The sequence below is a fragment of the Nestor notabilis genome, unplaced genomic scaffold (genome assembly GCF_000696875.1).
Source record: "Nestor notabilis isolate BGI_N333 unplaced genomic scaffold, ASM69687v1 scaffold29050, whole genome shotgun sequence".
NCBI lineage: Eukaryota > Metazoa > Chordata > Aves > Psittaciformes > Psittacidae > Nestor > Nestor notabilis.
The window spans coordinates 604-17,983 of NW_009910172.1; the positions used below are offsets into that span (position 1 = coordinate 604).

The window sequence follows — 17,380 nt, forward strand, 5'->3', positions numbered from 1 at the left end:
CTACTCACAAACAAGAAAGAACTGCTGGTCAAGGGCAGCCAAGGCTGCAGTGGCCACAAGACTGTGGAGTTGAAGATTCAGAGAGGAGTGAGCAAGATAAAATTGCAAGGAACAGGCGAAATGCTGAGGTACTTGACGCCTATTTTGCCTCAGGTTTGATAAGGCTTGTCCTGTGGTCTTCCACATCTTTGACCTTCCTAGCAGAGACATGGGAGTGAAGTAGTAGCCACAGCAGAGGAAGATGGAGTTAGGGTTGACAACCCATGGGGATGTACACAGTTCAGTAGGACCAGAGGAGGTGAATCCAGGGGTGCTGAGGGAATGGGCTGATGACGTTGCAAGGCTGCTATCACCTTCGAAAGCTCATAGTCATGCAAGGATGTTCATGGAAAAAGATGTTATATCCATCTTCAAGAAAGGCAAGAAAGAAGATCCAGGGAATTACAGGCTGGTCAACCTCACATCAGACCTTGGGAAGGCTAGGGAGCAAATACTTTTAGAAGCTATTTCTAAACACATGCAAGACATGAAGGTCATGGGGAGCAGTGAACATTGATATATCAAAGGCACATCATGGCTGACCAAACCGATTGCTTTTTATAATGAGTTCACTGCTGCTATGGACAAAGGGAGACCAGTGAATGCTGCACATCTTGGCTACTTTAGGAAGTTTTCTGAAACAGTCTCCCATAGTCTTCTTATCACCAAATTTCTGAGATGTGGGATGGGCAAATGATCAATAAAGTGGGTGGAAAATTGGCTGAGCTGCTGAGCTCAGAATTGTGGTCAGTAGTACAAAGTCCAGCTGGCTGACACTAATTACTGGTGTTCTTCAAGGATCTGTAGGTAGGAACAACTCTGAGGACAGCATTAGAGAGAGAAACCTACACAGTCCTCTCAGTGTACTACCAAGGACTTGGAAAATCCTGGGGTTTTGAATGCTAATTCTTTCTTTTAATGCACTTATCATTGTCTTCCCTCTGGTAGTTAAAATAAAATAATGATCCTTTATTAATTACTTGGGAGGAATGCATGGAAAAAATCCAATCATTAATGCAAAAAAAAAAAAAAACAAAAGATGTTCAGAATTAACCAAGGGTGCAAATCTGACCACATAGGTACAGTCCTATTTCCCCAGAAGTGTGTTTTTAAAACAGCTTAACAGAAGCTACAATTTGCTATTCTGATGATCTGGCCTAACAATGATTTTTTTTTTCCTTTTTTTCACAGTATTACATTGAAGAGACAACTATTGAGGAGGGCGAACCATATGAGGTAAAGGTCCCTGTAATGTTGCATGTGGTTTATATATGCATGAAATTAATAAGTAATGCTAAATTTTGTATGCCACAAACTAATTTTTCATGTTAACTACACAAGTATCAGTGAACAGTTGCTTTTTAAAACTTTATTTCCCACTCTGTTGTGGGACGATATGGAGGACTCCTAGCTTGTTCTGAGAATCCGATCTGCCACTCATTGGTTTCCATTAGAGGGAGTTGTGGCTGTGTCCATCAGAAAAGGCCTGTCCTAATTTCTGTCCCACCCGGTATCTTCCATTTCCTTTTGCCCGGTAGCTGTTTGCACAGAAGCTAACAAAATGAAGCAATAGGTTCTGTTAATAATAGGAAACACAGGCAGGAGGGTTACAATTGGGAACCATATTGACAAAATCCAATCTTCAATGTTAAAAATGAACAGAATTATCAAGGATGTGAATGTGACTACATATGTACATATCAGTGATGGGCACATACATGCATTATACTTAACCTCGCTATAAGGAGAACTATAAAAAGATTCTGCCTGAAGCCAGTTTATATCAGTTCTGTTCCCTTCACCTTGTGTAATTTCACCAAAAAGTTGTGATTTGCAAATTTTTTTCACGTCACTGGTAACAAGTACTTGAGTCATTAAGCCATTATTGCCATAATTTGAAACTCTACATGCAATATAGACATAACCCAACTCTGCTATGTTACTATGAAATACTCTTCATGATACAGGCTTATCTGGAAACAAAAGCTTAAGGTTTCACTTTGTGAGCATGTTTCCTTCCAAACAAAACATCTGTTCCCAAAGCCTTCCTGTATTTTTAATTTAATAAAATACAATTTTATTAATACTGTTTCAGCAAGTAATGGAGGATTACACTTTTGAAGGAAGACAACCATCTTATGATTTTTAAGGTTAATTCATCTACTGCATCTATCAGGTGTTCTAAAATCTGTAGCCAAACTGGATTTAAAGGGAGCAATAGCATGATTGGTCATTTCTGTGTCTGATTTGCATCAGTTAGTGTTGTGGAATGAAGAATTACATATGAGTATGAATGTCTTTCTACCTGATGTGATCAGACCTTTTCCCATCGTCTGTAAATATAGTCTAATGCATTAGTGTTATGTGGTCCTGTGAGATATTGCTCTGGTTTCAGCTGGGAGATAGAGTTAATTTTCTTCCTAGTAGCTGGTGCAGCGCTGTGTTTTGGCTTTAGGCTGAGGACAATGCTGATAACACACCAATGTTTTAGTTGTTACTAAGTAGCGCTTACCCCAATCAAGGACTTTTCAGTCTCTCATGCTCTGCCAGCGAGGAGGGACACAAGAAGCTGGGAGGAAGCAGAATCAGGACACCTGACCCAAACTAGCCAAAGGGTATTCCATACCACAGCACATCATGCCCAGTATAGAAACTGGGGGGGTAGTTACCTGGAAGGGTATGACTGCTGCTCAGGTCAGGCTGGGTATCATTTGGCAGGGGGTGAACAATTGTGTTCTGCATCACTTATGTTTGCTGGGATTTTTTTGTTGTTAGTTTTCTTTGTTGTTTTTTTGGTTGGTTTGTGTTTTTTTTCCCCTTTAGTTTTATCTCTCTCTCTGTCCATGTTATTACTATCATTAGTATTAGTATTGTATTGTACTTTATTTTAGTTATTAAACTGTTCTCATCTCAACCTGTGGGTTTTACATTCTTGTGATCCTACTCCCCATCCTACCTGGGAAGGGGAGGAGCAGGAGAGAGAGCGTGTGGCTGCATGGGACTGAGTTGCAGCTGCATTTAAACCATGACAGATATATAAAAAGAAAAGCCTCTCCAAGTTTTATAAACTTATTACAACTTTTTATAGCACATACCTTCATGTTTTGTTATGCATATAGAACAAAGGCAGCAGGAGCCCCACTCTTCCAGTGCCTCTGGAGAATAATTACATGAGTTTGGTACAGAGATCAGTCAGTCAGTTAATTCCTTGTGGGTTTTTTAGGTTGTGATGCACAGTGAGCATACTTTGCTCAATAGGAAAAGTGTCTCTGATTTTCTGTCTTGCAGGTGGTTCCTGGATAAGAACTGAGCATCCTTTTACTAGATAGGGGAGATGAAAAATGCTTTTCCTATTAAACTTTTATAGCTGTAAAGCAAGTAATTGTTTTTTTCTTTATTCCCAGGTGGTCACTGAGATCACTGAGACCATTAGCACAGACTTCTCAGGTCCTAAAACAACTACCTATACTGTTGAACGTGAAAAATCTGTTGAAGATGCAGCACCTCCAGTCAGAAAGAAGACAATACGGACAAAAGTGGACCCATCTAAGTTTTTGACACCTTACCTGCAACACAGTAATAAAATGAAGGACCTGTTCAGTGAAGTAAGTTGTACTATGTTTTTTATTTCTTGAGGAACACCAACTTTAAAAATATTTAATAGGGATTATTGCAAACCTTCATGCTACTTTTTGTCTCCTGTACTTTGTTTCATGATGTGTATTAACATTACTTGCCTGAAGTGGGAAGCTGCCTTCTTTCAATTAGCCTGTTTTGCCCATTTCCTGCTTAAGTGCATTAGGTAGTCATTAGGCACAAGAAATGGCTAAAGATTGATGAAGATGTCAGTTAACAGGACTCCTGCGCTATCTGACTTGGATATCTGAGTGAACGATGATAACAAGGATTAGTGTCTATTGAATAGCAAACCTTATTGAATATACTAATCAATGTACATTCTCAATATATAGAGAAATATAGTATTTAATAGTGTATTTCTCTATCCCTCTGCCTATATCCAAGAAAAATCCTTGTGCACAGTATATAGGAACAAACGAAAACCTAAATTCCTGGTACAGGATACTGAAGTCCAGTTGACTAATACTATATGATGTTGTGAAAAGTGGAGAATGACTGCTCTGCACTGATGTAGATGGTGTCTGATCCCTTTTCCTAAATTTTAATGTATGTTACCTACCAGCATTCACTGTTAAAGGATTACGTGAGATCTTAGGTCTAGGACTTCCACCCCCACCCACGTATTTTCTGTATCTTTGGCCACTGAACCAACTGTATATTTATCAATACTAAGCTCCCAAGGACAATATAATCAATTAGAGGTGATCTAAGCCAGGCTAAATTTAGAAATTGATATTTTCTGTTGTGGATGTAAAATGGAAACACATCAGTTGGCTAAAATAAGTGTAACTGCGTTATTGTGTAATGCTAGTTGGTATTATTGAATAATCTGCCTCAAATTCCTATATGAACCAGATAAATCAGTAATTGCTACATACATTTCTTCCAGAGCTCCAGGATATGTCTTAGTTACATTTGTCATTATTTTCTTTCAGAACAAGTATAAAGAAAAATTTAGAAAAGAAAGAGGAAAGCCGTATGCTTCCACAGTTGATACCCCAGAAATTCGGAGAATCAAGAAAGTGCAAGACCAGCTTAGTGAGGTAGGTAACAATTGCGTAAGGAAAAAAATTAGTAGTAAAGTAAGTTAAGTCACAATTTTAAATGTTAGATAAGTGATAAATTTTTGATGACATTGCGATAAGGCAATATAAACATTTAGCAGAAACTTTATCAGATTTCAAGAGCAAGGAATACAGAGTATATGACAAGTTTGAGTTCTGTGATGTAGGTTGGAATTTAGGCCTTCCAGGAAGGGAGACGTTTCTTTTCTAGCTGAATAATAGCCCTGCTTCATTGTGCCTAAAGAGGTTTGAAAATTTCTGTTTGGAAGTTACAGGCATGGGAGATGATGGGGATGTCTGTATCACAGAATTTGAAGATTCCACACACAATGTCCTGCAGTCATCATGAATGATGTGCCTGATGAATTTTTGTTGAGGTTGTGCCCTGGTTAAATAACCCTAGAATTTTGGTTTTAAAACGTGTAAACATTTTTGTTTTCATAAAGCAACTGAAAGTCAGTTTCCTAAACAGATACTGAAAAATGCAGCAGCTCTAGTTTACCTTTCAGCAATACACCTTGCAGTCTGGGAAACTGAAATCCACCTACAGAGGCTTCTTAATTCTTTGTACAGTAAATGGGGGGAGCTGAATCCCTGGGAATGGGAACTCCTAAAGCTGAGAGGGTAGTCACCCGTCCCAGTCAGTGTTCAGGAGAAGAGTGTGCATTAAATTCTGCTCCACTCCTGACTTAGGATATATTGAGGAATGTGATGCAGCATTCCAGACACTAATGCTGCTGAGCCTGCTGTAAAGTAGGAAGTGATATAACCGCATTAGGGTGATTTTGTTCCCAAGCGGCTGGTTTGGCATGGTAGTGTGGCTGTGTTGGTTTTGGCACTATAGCTAGTGTTTACATGGTAATGAACTTTGAAATTGAGATGTACTGCATAGCATGGGGATCTTGTATTTCATTATACAAGGTGGAAGTACTCTTAGAACGAACTCTGTGATTACAGAAAGGCACTACCTCTAACTTGGATTCACATCTCTTGAAACTTCCTCAAAGCTACATTTCTTTGTCAGCTAATTCACAAAATCCATTTGTTTCCATGGGCTTAATTTTGAATGAACAACCAGTCCTAAATGTTTTGGGTGTTTACAGTAGTGAGTGTCAAAATGTCAGTATTCTGCTTTTTTAAAAAAAGTGTCAGTTTTTGCTTTAAGAATAAATGCATTTGGTTGTGCACTGATCTAGGTTAAATACCGCATGGCTGGTGAAGTTGCTAAAACTATTTGCCACGTTGATGAAAAGGCCATGGATATAGAACATGCAAAGAAGGTGTCACAGCAAGTGAGCAAGGTGAGTTCTGATTTCTGATTTTTTGGAAGGGTTGTGAACATTAGTGGATTATGAAGTTACTGATACAAATAAAGTTTTGAGCTCAGGGCACTAAAGAAATGCTTATAGAACAGTTTAGAAGCACAGGAAGAAATAGCAGAGAAGCTGATAATGCAGGTATAGATATAATATTAAATGTTTCCAGTTGATATCTTCAAGCATCACTGGTTTGAGACTTTTGCTTTGAAAAATATCTTTAGAGCAGGTAGTTTATTCACAAAAGTAAATATCGAGGGTGGTGAGGCACTGGAATCGGTTGCCCAAGGAAGTTGTGAATGCTCCAACCCTGGTGGTGTTCAAGGCCAGGCTGGACAGAGCCTTGGGTGACATAGTTTAGTGTGTGGTGTCCCTGCTCATGGCAGGGGGGTTGGAACTAGATGATCTTAAGGTCCTTTCCAACCCTAACTGTTCTATGATTCTATGATTTTTCTAATGGTAGAATAATCAATGTGCTGATCTTTCTTTCCAGGTATTATATAAACAGAACTGGGAGGAGAATAAGGACAAGTACCTGCTTCCCCCTGATGCTCCAGAGCTTGTGAATGCAATAAAAAACACAGCAATGTTCAGCAAGGTACGTAAAAAATATGCCAGGTCTAGGCAACTGAAATGCAAGAAATATTCCCAGTCGGAGATTAATTCATAATGAGTATTCTGGCATTTTTCTGGGTTTTAGAAACTCTATACTGAAGACTGGGAAGGAGACAAAACATTATTCTATCCATACAATGACAGTCCAGAGCTCAGGAGGGTGGCTCAGGCTCAGAAGGCCCTGAGTGATGTACGTATTGAAGACTGGTTGACATTTGGGTCACTGTTATGGTGTAACTTCGTAGACTTCATGGAGGACTTGCACTAAACATAAACTTCATAATGGAACAGAAAACAAAAATATGTAGATGTGCACTGATAGTTCTGATAGCAGTGCTGTTTCAAGAGAAAAATATGTATTCTATATTAAGTATAAATCTGAGGAAATTTGGTGCTGGATTATGAATGAATGCAAGAATTTATTAAAGATTTTCTGAGGTAATCAGTAAGAAGACTTTGAGTATCTCTCAAAAGTGTGGACAAACTCTCAGGGTTGGCTGTAAGCCCAATTCACTGTCATGGATCATCAAATCTGTCTCTCTTATAAGATAAGTCAGGAATTCATGAGGCTGTGTGATTTGCTGATGCTTGGATACATAGAACTCTTCAACTGAGAATCTCAGGTCTCAAAGATTTTGGTGAATTTTACAGATGTTCAGAAGTTCACTAGTCCATGTTTATCAGGAACAGCATATACCTGGATATATATCAGGATATATCAGGAACAAATACACCTGAAGACTTTCCCAGGGAGTTGATTCTTTTCCACTGTCCCTTCTCAAGAGGCTTCTCAATAGTATTCCAGAATACACTGATTGAAAGAGCTTGTGCTGATGATGTTAGCAGAGTTAAGAGTATATGTCCTGATGCTTAGTTACTGAAAATGTTTACTTCTTTCAAATTTTCAGATTGTCTACAAAAAAGGGCATGATGAACAAAAATCTAAATATACTCCTCTCCCAGACCCACCCGATGTGGAACAAGCCAAGAAAGTGACAAGACAGCTGAGTGATGTGAGTAGAATGCAGTGCTCTTCTTTCTTTCTTGCTTTTGGAATTAGGCAAAAAGGTACCTAGAGAAAGGGAAAGCGAAAGAAGAGACCAGAGCTTATGTGTGAAGACCTCTTTGATTTTCAGTGGCAGAAGTCAGTTCCTTTCTTCCTTAGGTGTCTCATAGAAAATTCTGCCCAGTCTTAGGTGAAAAACGAAATTTTATTCCTGTCAGTGAATTTAGTTTTCACAAAATGTTTCCCATACACACATTACTGCCTATTCTCCCCCCTTTTTTTTTTTTTTTTTGTCTCCTGCTTTACACTGTCTCTGTTTACAGGAGAAAATAATAAACAACAATTTTGCTGTTCTCTTAACTGTATACAATGACATGTAAATATATAACTAGTTTTGGAGTGATTTACTTGCTTACAGGGAATAACCCCATTTTGCTAAAAGCTGCCTAGGTCAACTGTGCAGAATACATTCTAAATGTTTATTTCACTGTCAACCTCTGTACACATACATATCCTGAGCATTCTTAAGCCCATGGATACCAATCAGTGGAAATGTCTGGAAACTTAGATAACCAGTTCGAGATTTGCACACTGAATTAACAAGAAATATTGAACATTCAGTTCTGTAACTATGTGGCATTCAAAACTATGTGGCATCCATAACTGTGGGACAAAGACTCTGGCACCAGTCCTTGTCAATGAATTTTAGGTATACTTAGAATAAAACACAGCTGAGGATTGCAGGAGGTGAAGTAAAATACAGGAAACCCAAGTTTTGCTGGAGAAGTTAGAGCTAAGTTGCATGATATGGTAAATAGGATTTTAACTCAGTTCAGAATTCAGCTATTATGAAGAAGACATGCATGATTTTATTGCTGTATGTCAAAAGTGATCTGCTGTTTAAGATTGGAGAGTTAAAGTATTCACTTATGGTTTCAAATCCACTAAGAAAATATTGTATTCAACCCATTTGGAAGGTGAAAAAATTTCATTTAGAGAAAATTTCTTTAATCTTATCCTTCCACAGCTTAAAAGCTAAATTGTCAACAAGAAAATTTCTAAACGTGTGAAAAGCAAGATCAGTATTGCAGTTCTTTGAAATGAATAAAATAGTAAGCTATATAGGTATCCAAAACAACAAAAATGTTGAATTTTTAAAGGTTATTTTTAGCATATATGTTCTTTATCAATGTGGTAACAATTCAAAAGGCACTGGAGAAGTTGCATTTTTTATGATAAGCAACTGTGGCTGAAAATGTATTTGGAACACTGAGACAAAACAGGAACTGTCTGTTTAAACAGTTGCTGCTTGATTTCCGTGTGCTTGAATCTAGTCTAATAGAAATCACATACACTGGGCAATTCATATGTTAAAGAGTTTGCTTACAACACGTTTCAGCAGCAGTAACAATAAATTCTGGCTTAACCAGTGGGCAAGACTATGTCCCAAGGTTATGTGACCAATGAGAAAACAGAACTAAAGGAATATATTAGTGATATCTCACAGAGAGATTTTCTTATTAATAACTGTTTTCTAGAAGAGGGGACTTATTTCAGCTGTTTATCCTTTTTTTGGTCAGGCAAGGTACAAAGAGAAATAACTGAATACTGAAGTGGATAGGCCAGATAATATTTAAGGTGCTTTTGACAATAGCTGATAAAGTGATTATAAGGCAGATATAAAATGTGAAGCAACTTTAAAAAGAAGACTTTTAAAATCAAATCTGTCAAGTGAAAATTGAACTGCATCTTAGGCATTAATTTTTTGGGTTTTTTTGTTGGGTTTTCTTGGTTTGGTTTTTTTGTTATAGATTATTTACCATGAGGACTATAAAAACAAGATCAAAGGCAAATGGAGTCAAACTCCATGCTATGATGTTGCAATTGCGAAAATGAATGCAGAAAATCTAAGCATGGTAAGTGAATTCTTCAGAAAATCTTGATGTGAACAGCTTTATCCTCTGTTTATCCTCTGTTAACCTGGAAAATACTGATCAATTTTGCCTGCTCCATTCATAGTATTTCTTTTTTTCTAAATAAGTGACTTCATGGATGTCTCATTTATAATGTGTGTTGTTATCTGCTTATCTCTGTTCCTAACAGAGAAAATACCAAGAAGATTTTGAAAACTTGAAAGACCAAATCTACTTTATGCAGACTGAAACTCCAGAATATGAAGCTAATAAGCGAGTTTCAAATAATGTCAGTAAGGTATGTCAAGTGTTTAGCTTGAGAGTGGTGCTGAAGTCAGGCCAGTTTGTGCTGAAACTGTTTTGTCAAGTGTCAAAAGTATTTTCTTATATGCAAAAGATGTATTCTTGTGTGCTTTCCCCCAGGAAGCTCCTAGCCATGTTTGTGGTATTCCACAGTAGTACCTGTGAAATAGAATTTTCTTTCAGTGGAGTTTGCTTCGTTGTTTGTTCTGATGATGTTATGTGCCTAATTTTTAGTTGGAACAAATCCATGCTGTTAACCAAGACCAACTTAAGCTAGCTGAATTTGGCTCAGTATTTTCATATTTATTATCCTTGCTCAGTGTATGTCAGTGACATTGTGCTTTATTCAAAGTACAAAATTTGGCTTCTGCATTTTCTGCAATAGCATATGCATCAGCAAAGAAAATCTTATATAATCACTTGTGAAAATATGACTATTCTGAGATGTCAGCTGATATTTGAAAAATTACAATGTTTGGAGAGGGACTTAGAGGTGGGGACATCTACTGAATAGCTTTCACTTATGTTGTGATCCTGCCTCCCATCTCATCATCCATGCACTCCTGTGATCTGACTGCCTTTCATAGTCCTTTGCCATCATGAATCATATGTTAAAAACCAGGGGAAATTTTCCTGAAAACTTCAACATGATACAGGTTTGTGAACATTTGGCTTTTATTACTGATTTTTAAACCCTCACTGTTCTTATTTTTTTAAAGATAAAATACAGAGCAGACTATGAAAAGAACAAAGCTATTGCAGATTATAACGTGCTTCCTGCTACAGAGAACCCATTGCTGAGGCAATTAAAAGCTGCAGGAAATGTGCTGAGTGATGTAAGTATTATGAAAGTACAGCTGGATGATTTTCACTCATGTAAAATAACTCATCATTTCTTCACAAGGCTTCTCCTTTGGATCTCTTAGTATTTTTAGTTTTATAGACCAGTATTTGTTGTGAAATACCACCCACAAGAATAGTATAGGTAAGGAGTCATTTCTCCACAGCAGAATGGAACAATAGCTGTAGCATGTTTTGAGGATAGCTAATTATTGTATAGTTCACTTAGATCTCTATGGAAAATGAATCACTAAATGACAGCCCTTCCCTTACTGTTTTAAGGAACTTCAACTGATGCCAATAAAATGATAAAATATGTGGTACTTATTTATAATATTGTATTCTGGTTACTCACTGTAATGGCTTTCTCTATTTGTCTCTTCTTGCTGTTTTCATCCATATGGAAGTAGATTGCATACTTCTCAGTGTCAGGAGTTCAAAACCCCTTAGTCAGACCTTTCTGTCTTTTATTACAAACCTAATAGTAACCAAAAAAAGATTTTTTTAAAAATCATTGGGAAGAAGTGCTATCTGTTTTTTAGTTTTCTGGGAAAGCTTTTCTTTACAATCATTTCACTATTTTACTTTTGTCATTTTTAATGTGTTGTGAGTTGCAGTGAAATATACTGCATTATCTGACATTGTTTTCTTTTGCAGAAATTATACAAAGAAGCCTATGAACAATCAAAAGGAACCAGCATTAATTACTGTGACACACCAAAGTTCCAGACTGATAGTGTTCTGAAGAATTTTAGTGATGTAAGTATTTGATTTATGTTACGTTGTTCAGTACTGACAGTCTTGATTACTTTTGTTTATCAACTTGTGACTATTTTTCCAGGTAAAATACAAAGATGCATATCAAAAGAATATTTTAGGACACTATTTGGGCAGCTTTGAGGACCCACATCATATACACTGCATGAAAGTTGAAGCTATGAAGAGCGATGTAAGTGTGGCTATCGTTCTGTTTTCACCATCATGTTATCATGTCAGAGAAAGCTCACTTGTGGCTTCTTACTGAATGTTGATTTTGTTCCTAGAAAAATTACAAAGCAGAGTATGAAGAGGAAAAGACAAGATGCTACTTCCCTCAGACCATAACTCAGGAGTACGAAGCAATTAAGAAGTTAGAGCAGTGTAAAGATGTAAGTATGGGACAGTAATGGTTATCAAATAGCCAACTACATGAAGAATATCTGTGCCTCATGCACGTAGAAATTTACAGAGTGATTCCTCTTAACTGTGATGATTTTGAATTTAGTCTTATTAGCATATATGACTTGTAAAAGCCATATTCAGATGTATTTTAGAGACTTTTCTGACATCTAGTGATCAAGACAGATATAGCATAATCTTTTTTTTAGCAAGTAAAACCATAAAATTGGAGTAGGACCAAATTGAGTAATGATCTTCAAGCATTTACCTGCTTAAGTCAATGTATTTTTCCATTAATACATTAAAGATACTTTAGTTCTTCATTAATACTTATTTTATTTACTTTGTCAATACTTGGAAAATACTTTAAATATATATTTGCATATAATATACTAAAATGAATAGACTATGATGTTTATAATATATTATCATGTATGCCATACATTATAATATTTATATACCTATTAAAATTTTTTACATTAATACTTTAAAAATACTTAAAAAATTATTTGCTCTCTGGTTATGTTAAAAAGTAACATGAGAACCGTTGTGCAGGACAGTGCTTGTCTGCACACATGCCGTAACTGTTAACTATCCTAAGTAATGCAACATTACAATGTCTTACAAGATAGTTATGCTTATTTGCATTTTCTGCAAATATATTTATTATCTTCCTTCAGCACACCTACAAAAAGCATCCTGATCAAACCAAGTTTACTCAAGTGACTGACTCTCCAGTACAGAAGCAAGCAGAGATCAATAGCAAGCAGCTGAGTGATGTGAGTAAACTTACGAAATAGGTTGCTGCACTCTGACATTGTCAGTTTCTACATGCTTGACTACCTTTACTTTATCATCCAGTTTTAAGAGAACTCCTGAAATGGATGTGTAAGTAAATGTGTGCACATATACACACACACACAAGCACAGAAGTATTTGTGTGTATTCACAGTTCTGTTCCAGTGGAAGATTACCTGGAAATCAGATTTATTTTTTTTTTTAGTTTTCAGTTGGCTGTTCATGTCAATTTTTAGTGTGTATGTTTGTAATTTTGTTTATGTCCATCATTCTTAATGTATTCACACAAGTTAAGCCAATGCGGTTTATACCACTCACTTAGCAAAGACTAGGATTTCTTCTGTCTGTCTTTGTGAGTGAGGTAACATGAGATCATAGAATCACAGAATAGTTCTTTAAGCTGTGTCACTCAGCACTGCTAAGCATTTGCAATCTCTAAATATTGTGTTGTTAAATTTCCTTCATTATTTTTCTTTGCAGATAATATATAAATCCAAAGGCGAAGAAATTATTCACAAGTACCACCTCCCTCCAGATGTGCCCCAGTTTATACAGGCTAAAGTTAATGCCTACAATATTAGTGATGTGAGTATATTTTGCATCTAGAGTTCTTAATTCAACTTACAATATGAAGTTTCTGTTAGCTAGTAACTTTATTAAAAATTCACCTCTTCTTCTAGAACTACTACAAAATGGGATTGGAAGAATTAAAATCAAAGGGATATGATCTAAAAAGTGATGCCATTCCTATCCAAGCTGCCAAGGCTGCTAGGCAGGCTGTCAGTGATGTAAGTACATCCTTCCTGAAGGAACTGTTTAACTCAAGAGAGTTTATACTTAAACAATGTTTGCAATTCTGTTTATTAAGGACACATAGGAGAACTTCTTTATTGCTTTTTTTGAGCATGTTATTGGATATATTTAACACAGTTATATTTTTATTGGGTTTCATTGTTTTGGTAACGTATTTGTATAATTACATTTAGAAAAGGGTTTTTACATTCTTTAATTCTCGTGAATAAATAGACTATATTGCACTACAGTATGGTTAAGGCAGATCATGAGGAGTAGGTCAGTAGCAACAGCTCCATGAGCAATGGACCCCTGAATTCTCCCTGTCATGAATTATAGGCCTAATCATAAATGAGATGGAAGAATCTAGGACATCACCAGATTTTTGGTAGTTTTTTGGGGATGGTCTTGCAGACGTCCCTTAGTGTTTTAGACTTCTCTCTCTCTCTCTCAGAATCAGTACAAGTGAGACAACGCTACTTTGAAACCTAACTAACTGATTTGTGTAGCACTGAATTGTAAAGAGATACATGTCTGGATTTACTAAGATATATGGTATACTCTTTGTAGAAAAGAAAGGGTAGCCTTTGCTTTTAATTTACTTATTGCTAAGTTACTATACTTAGAATCATAGAATCTTAGATGGTATTTTCCTTGTTCTGTTATATTCTAACAGGTTAACTATAAAAAAGCCTATGAACTTGCCAAGGGTAAGTTTGTTGGCTTCAGGAGCATCCAAGATGATCCCAAACTCGTTCATTCTATGAATGTAGCCAAGATGCAATCTGAGCGAGAGTACAAGAAGGATTATGAGAAGACAAAAACTAAGTACAACATTCCACTGGATATGGTCAACGTTGTCGGTGCCAAGAAGGCTCAAGAGATTGCCAGCAACACTAATTACAAGAACCTCCTCCACCACTATACATACTTACCAGATGCAATGAATGTGGAGCTTACCAAGAATATGATGGAGATTCAGAGTGATGTAAGTAAAACCTCATGTGAACACAATTTTTTTGACATGCCTCAAGCAAAATCTGTGAAGACTCAGGAGAGGTCCCTGAATTGTTTTTAATACTTCCTAACTTTTAAAATGTTGTTTTCACTCCTTTATTAGAATGTATACAAAGCTGATTATAACAACTGGATGAAAGGCATTGGTTGGGTTCCCATTGGCTCACTAGAAGTAGAAAAAGCTAAAAAAGCTGGAGATGCCTTGAATGAAAAGAAATACCGCCAGCATCCAGACACCATTAAATTTACAAGTGTGGTGGACTCTCCAGTAATGGTCCAAGCCAAACAGAATTCAGTTCAACTCAATGATGTAAGTAGAGAAAGAAATGGGTGTTATAGTAAAGATATTGTAAAGATGTACCTACTGAAAAGTTGGGAATTGTCTGTAAAATTTTTTAAAGTACTATTATCCTGAAAATGTTTCCCTATGTTGACATTGTTTTGTGCTCTGATTTTGCCTGAGTATAAGGCCTGTATATTTCTCTTACAGGTCTGTAAATCTCTCTGGAAATCATGTGCCTCTTTAAGTTCACATGAGCTGATTCTGCCCATTTGAAATACATTTAATTTAAGAAATGTGAAATTTCCAGGTTGTTTATTCATGTTTTACCACCCACAATAATAAATTAACTACAGAATGTTCGACAAATCATAGTATGTCAATCACTATAACAAGGAAGCTTTGTTTTATGTTACTCTTTATTATCCCATTCTTTCAGAAATGAGGCTTTATGTCCATTAAAGGGCTTAATTTTACTGAGTAAAGACTGTACAAAGCTTTTAGGGTGCATTCCTTATATCAGTAAGATCAACAATTCTGTTTGAAAAGTGCAGCCTCAATCTTTATGAAATAGGTGGCAATGTACATTTATTTGCAAAATCAAACATAAACCCTCAGTTAACTTAGAGTAATCTATACAAGGAAAGAAGGATTTATTTCTGCATTGTATATTTTACAGAAACTGTATAGGTCTTCTGGAGAGGAAGTTAAACATAAATATACTCTAACCCCGGATCTCCCACAGTTTATCCAAGCTAGATACAATGCAGCTAATGTCAGTGATGTAAGTGACTTCTTTACAACATTTTCTACAAATTGTTAATGAATTTTTGAGTAATATGTTGGAGATGGCAGGTTCCTTTCACTGATGTGCAGTTCTATTTAATCAACATGTATCAGTGTAATTTTTCGTTCTTCGTGTTATCTGGATTTTCAACCGGATATCATTTAATGTAATCATTTAATTAATTTAATCAATAGATAAATCTGTTCTTATAAATGAAGACTGATGGGTGTATATGATCCCCACTGCACCTGCTTCTAAAGAATTGCCTGAAGTAGCTTAGGAGTAGCTTTGACTTACATATAGGTCATGTGATTACTAGGTTCTCTGGAATAATATGGATTTTCTTTTTTAGGCTTATTATAAACAAGGCTACCATGATCTAATAGCTAAAGGGAACAAGGTGTCTCTTGATGCTATTCCCATTACTCTAGCCAAGGCTTCGAGAAACATTGCTAGTGATGTAAGTATCTACTCCAGGTATGCTTTTCTAGACATTTAGTAGAATGTTGTCCCTTACAGGCTGTATGGTAGACCTCATGTGTTGCACAAGTCTCCTAGAGCCAGCATTATGAGAAAGAGATTCTTAGTCTTTCCCAAAGGCTTAGTTTGCACCAAAATTATTTTATGCTCATCTTGTTTGCTTTAGATATAGGCAAATGTTATTGCACTGTGTTTCTTAACCCACTTGGCACAGGAGAAATGAAATCAGTAGTTCCTCCAAACATTCTGTGAGAAATTTCCAGAAACATTCTACACACTACATTGTCACCAATTTAAAGACCACAAGACAACACATGTTCAGCGTGCTTTTGGTTACACAGTGGAATATGGATTATACATGAATTAGAGGGCCATGTAGTACAAATTGTGTAAGGTGGGATATGTACTGGTGGTTTTGTGTAACTAGAGGAAGCTCTCCAGTCATATTCCATTTATTTGCTATTGTTTTCAAATGACTGAGAAGGTTTGTCTCAGTTATTCTGATATTTTTCATACACCTTTCTGCACAGGAATGCTTAGGAAATATTTTCTCTTACTTAAAAGAAAAGCTAATACTGATAAATCTTACTGTGGTGCACATAACCTGCAGCATATAGGCTTAGATGGTGCAGCAAGAAAAGCTCATGTATATACAGTCACTGGGTGTGCCAATTAGGAGAGTTTATCTCTATGAACTGCTTGCAGCTTCTTTTTCCAATGACAGTTGTGAGAGCTTTTCTTTTCTTTTGCATTAGTGTGGACATAAGTTGCCATACCACTGTCTTTCCTCTGTTTCTAGTATAAATATAAAGAAGCATATGAGAAGGCTAAAGGAAAACAGTTTGGTTTCAGAAGCCTGCAAGATGACCCTAAGCTTGTCCACTACATGAATGTAGCAAAGATTCAGTCTGAGCGTGAGTACAAGAAAGACTATGAGAAGAGCAAGACTAACTATCATGCAACTCCTGACATGTACAGTATCCAGGCGGCTAAACAGTCTCAGGATGTAGCTTCTAATGCTAATTACAAAAAACTGATCCATCACTACACTTATCTGCCAGATGCCATGGATGTTGAGCTTGCAAAGAACATGATGCAAATTCAGAGTGATGTAAGTATTTCAATGATAGCAATTTCATGGATGTTTTCCTTCATACTGTGAAGATAAAGTATGAGTTTATATTTCATTAAAATTGCCATTACTGTATCAGAATGGTCTGTTTTTCTTATGTCTTGGAGAAGATAGATAGAAGTTTTATCAGCTGGTGGCATTTAGAAATACCAAATTGCAGGTGAGTTCTTATCAACAGGATTTTGGTGTTGGCATATCAGT

At 36.4% G+C, this 17,380-nt stretch overlaps 1 protein-coding gene across 1 annotated transcript in view; it reads left to right on the top strand.

Annotated features, from left to right (window-relative positions):
• Positions 1 to 241: 241 nt before the first annotated feature.
• LOC104413697 (nebulin-like) overlaps positions 242 to 17,380 on the top strand; it is a gene marked incomplete at its 3' end in the record, with an annotated part of 31,908 nt that continues 14,769 nt past the window's right edge. The window contains exons 1-20 of the mRNA XM_010024768.1: positions 242 to 532; positions 1,231 to 1,275; positions 3,444 to 3,644; positions 5,939 to 6,043; positions 6,552 to 6,656; positions 6,759 to 6,863; positions 7,582 to 7,686; positions 9,491 to 9,595; positions 9,783 to 9,890; positions 11,393 to 11,494; positions 11,577 to 11,684; positions 11,779 to 11,883; positions 12,574 to 12,672; positions 13,172 to 13,276; positions 13,372 to 13,479; positions 14,160 to 14,471; positions 14,604 to 14,810; positions 15,460 to 15,564; positions 15,920 to 16,027; positions 16,847 to 17,158. Of these exons, the coding sequence (XP_010023070.1) occupies positions 242 to 532; positions 1,231 to 1,275; positions 3,444 to 3,644; positions 5,939 to 6,043; positions 6,552 to 6,656; positions 6,759 to 6,863; positions 7,582 to 7,686; positions 9,491 to 9,595; positions 9,783 to 9,890; positions 11,393 to 11,494; positions 11,577 to 11,684; positions 11,779 to 11,883; positions 12,574 to 12,672; positions 13,172 to 13,276; positions 13,372 to 13,479; positions 14,160 to 14,471; positions 14,604 to 14,810; positions 15,460 to 15,564; positions 15,920 to 16,027; positions 16,847 to 17,158 (2,841 nt within the window). The remainder of the gene's footprint in view (positions 533 to 1,230; positions 1,276 to 3,443; positions 3,645 to 5,938; positions 6,044 to 6,551; positions 6,657 to 6,758; positions 6,864 to 7,581; positions 7,687 to 9,490; positions 9,596 to 9,782; positions 9,891 to 11,392; positions 11,495 to 11,576; positions 11,685 to 11,778; positions 11,884 to 12,573; positions 12,673 to 13,171; positions 13,277 to 13,371; positions 13,480 to 14,159; positions 14,472 to 14,603; positions 14,811 to 15,459; positions 15,565 to 15,919; positions 16,028 to 16,846; positions 17,159 to 17,380) is intronic.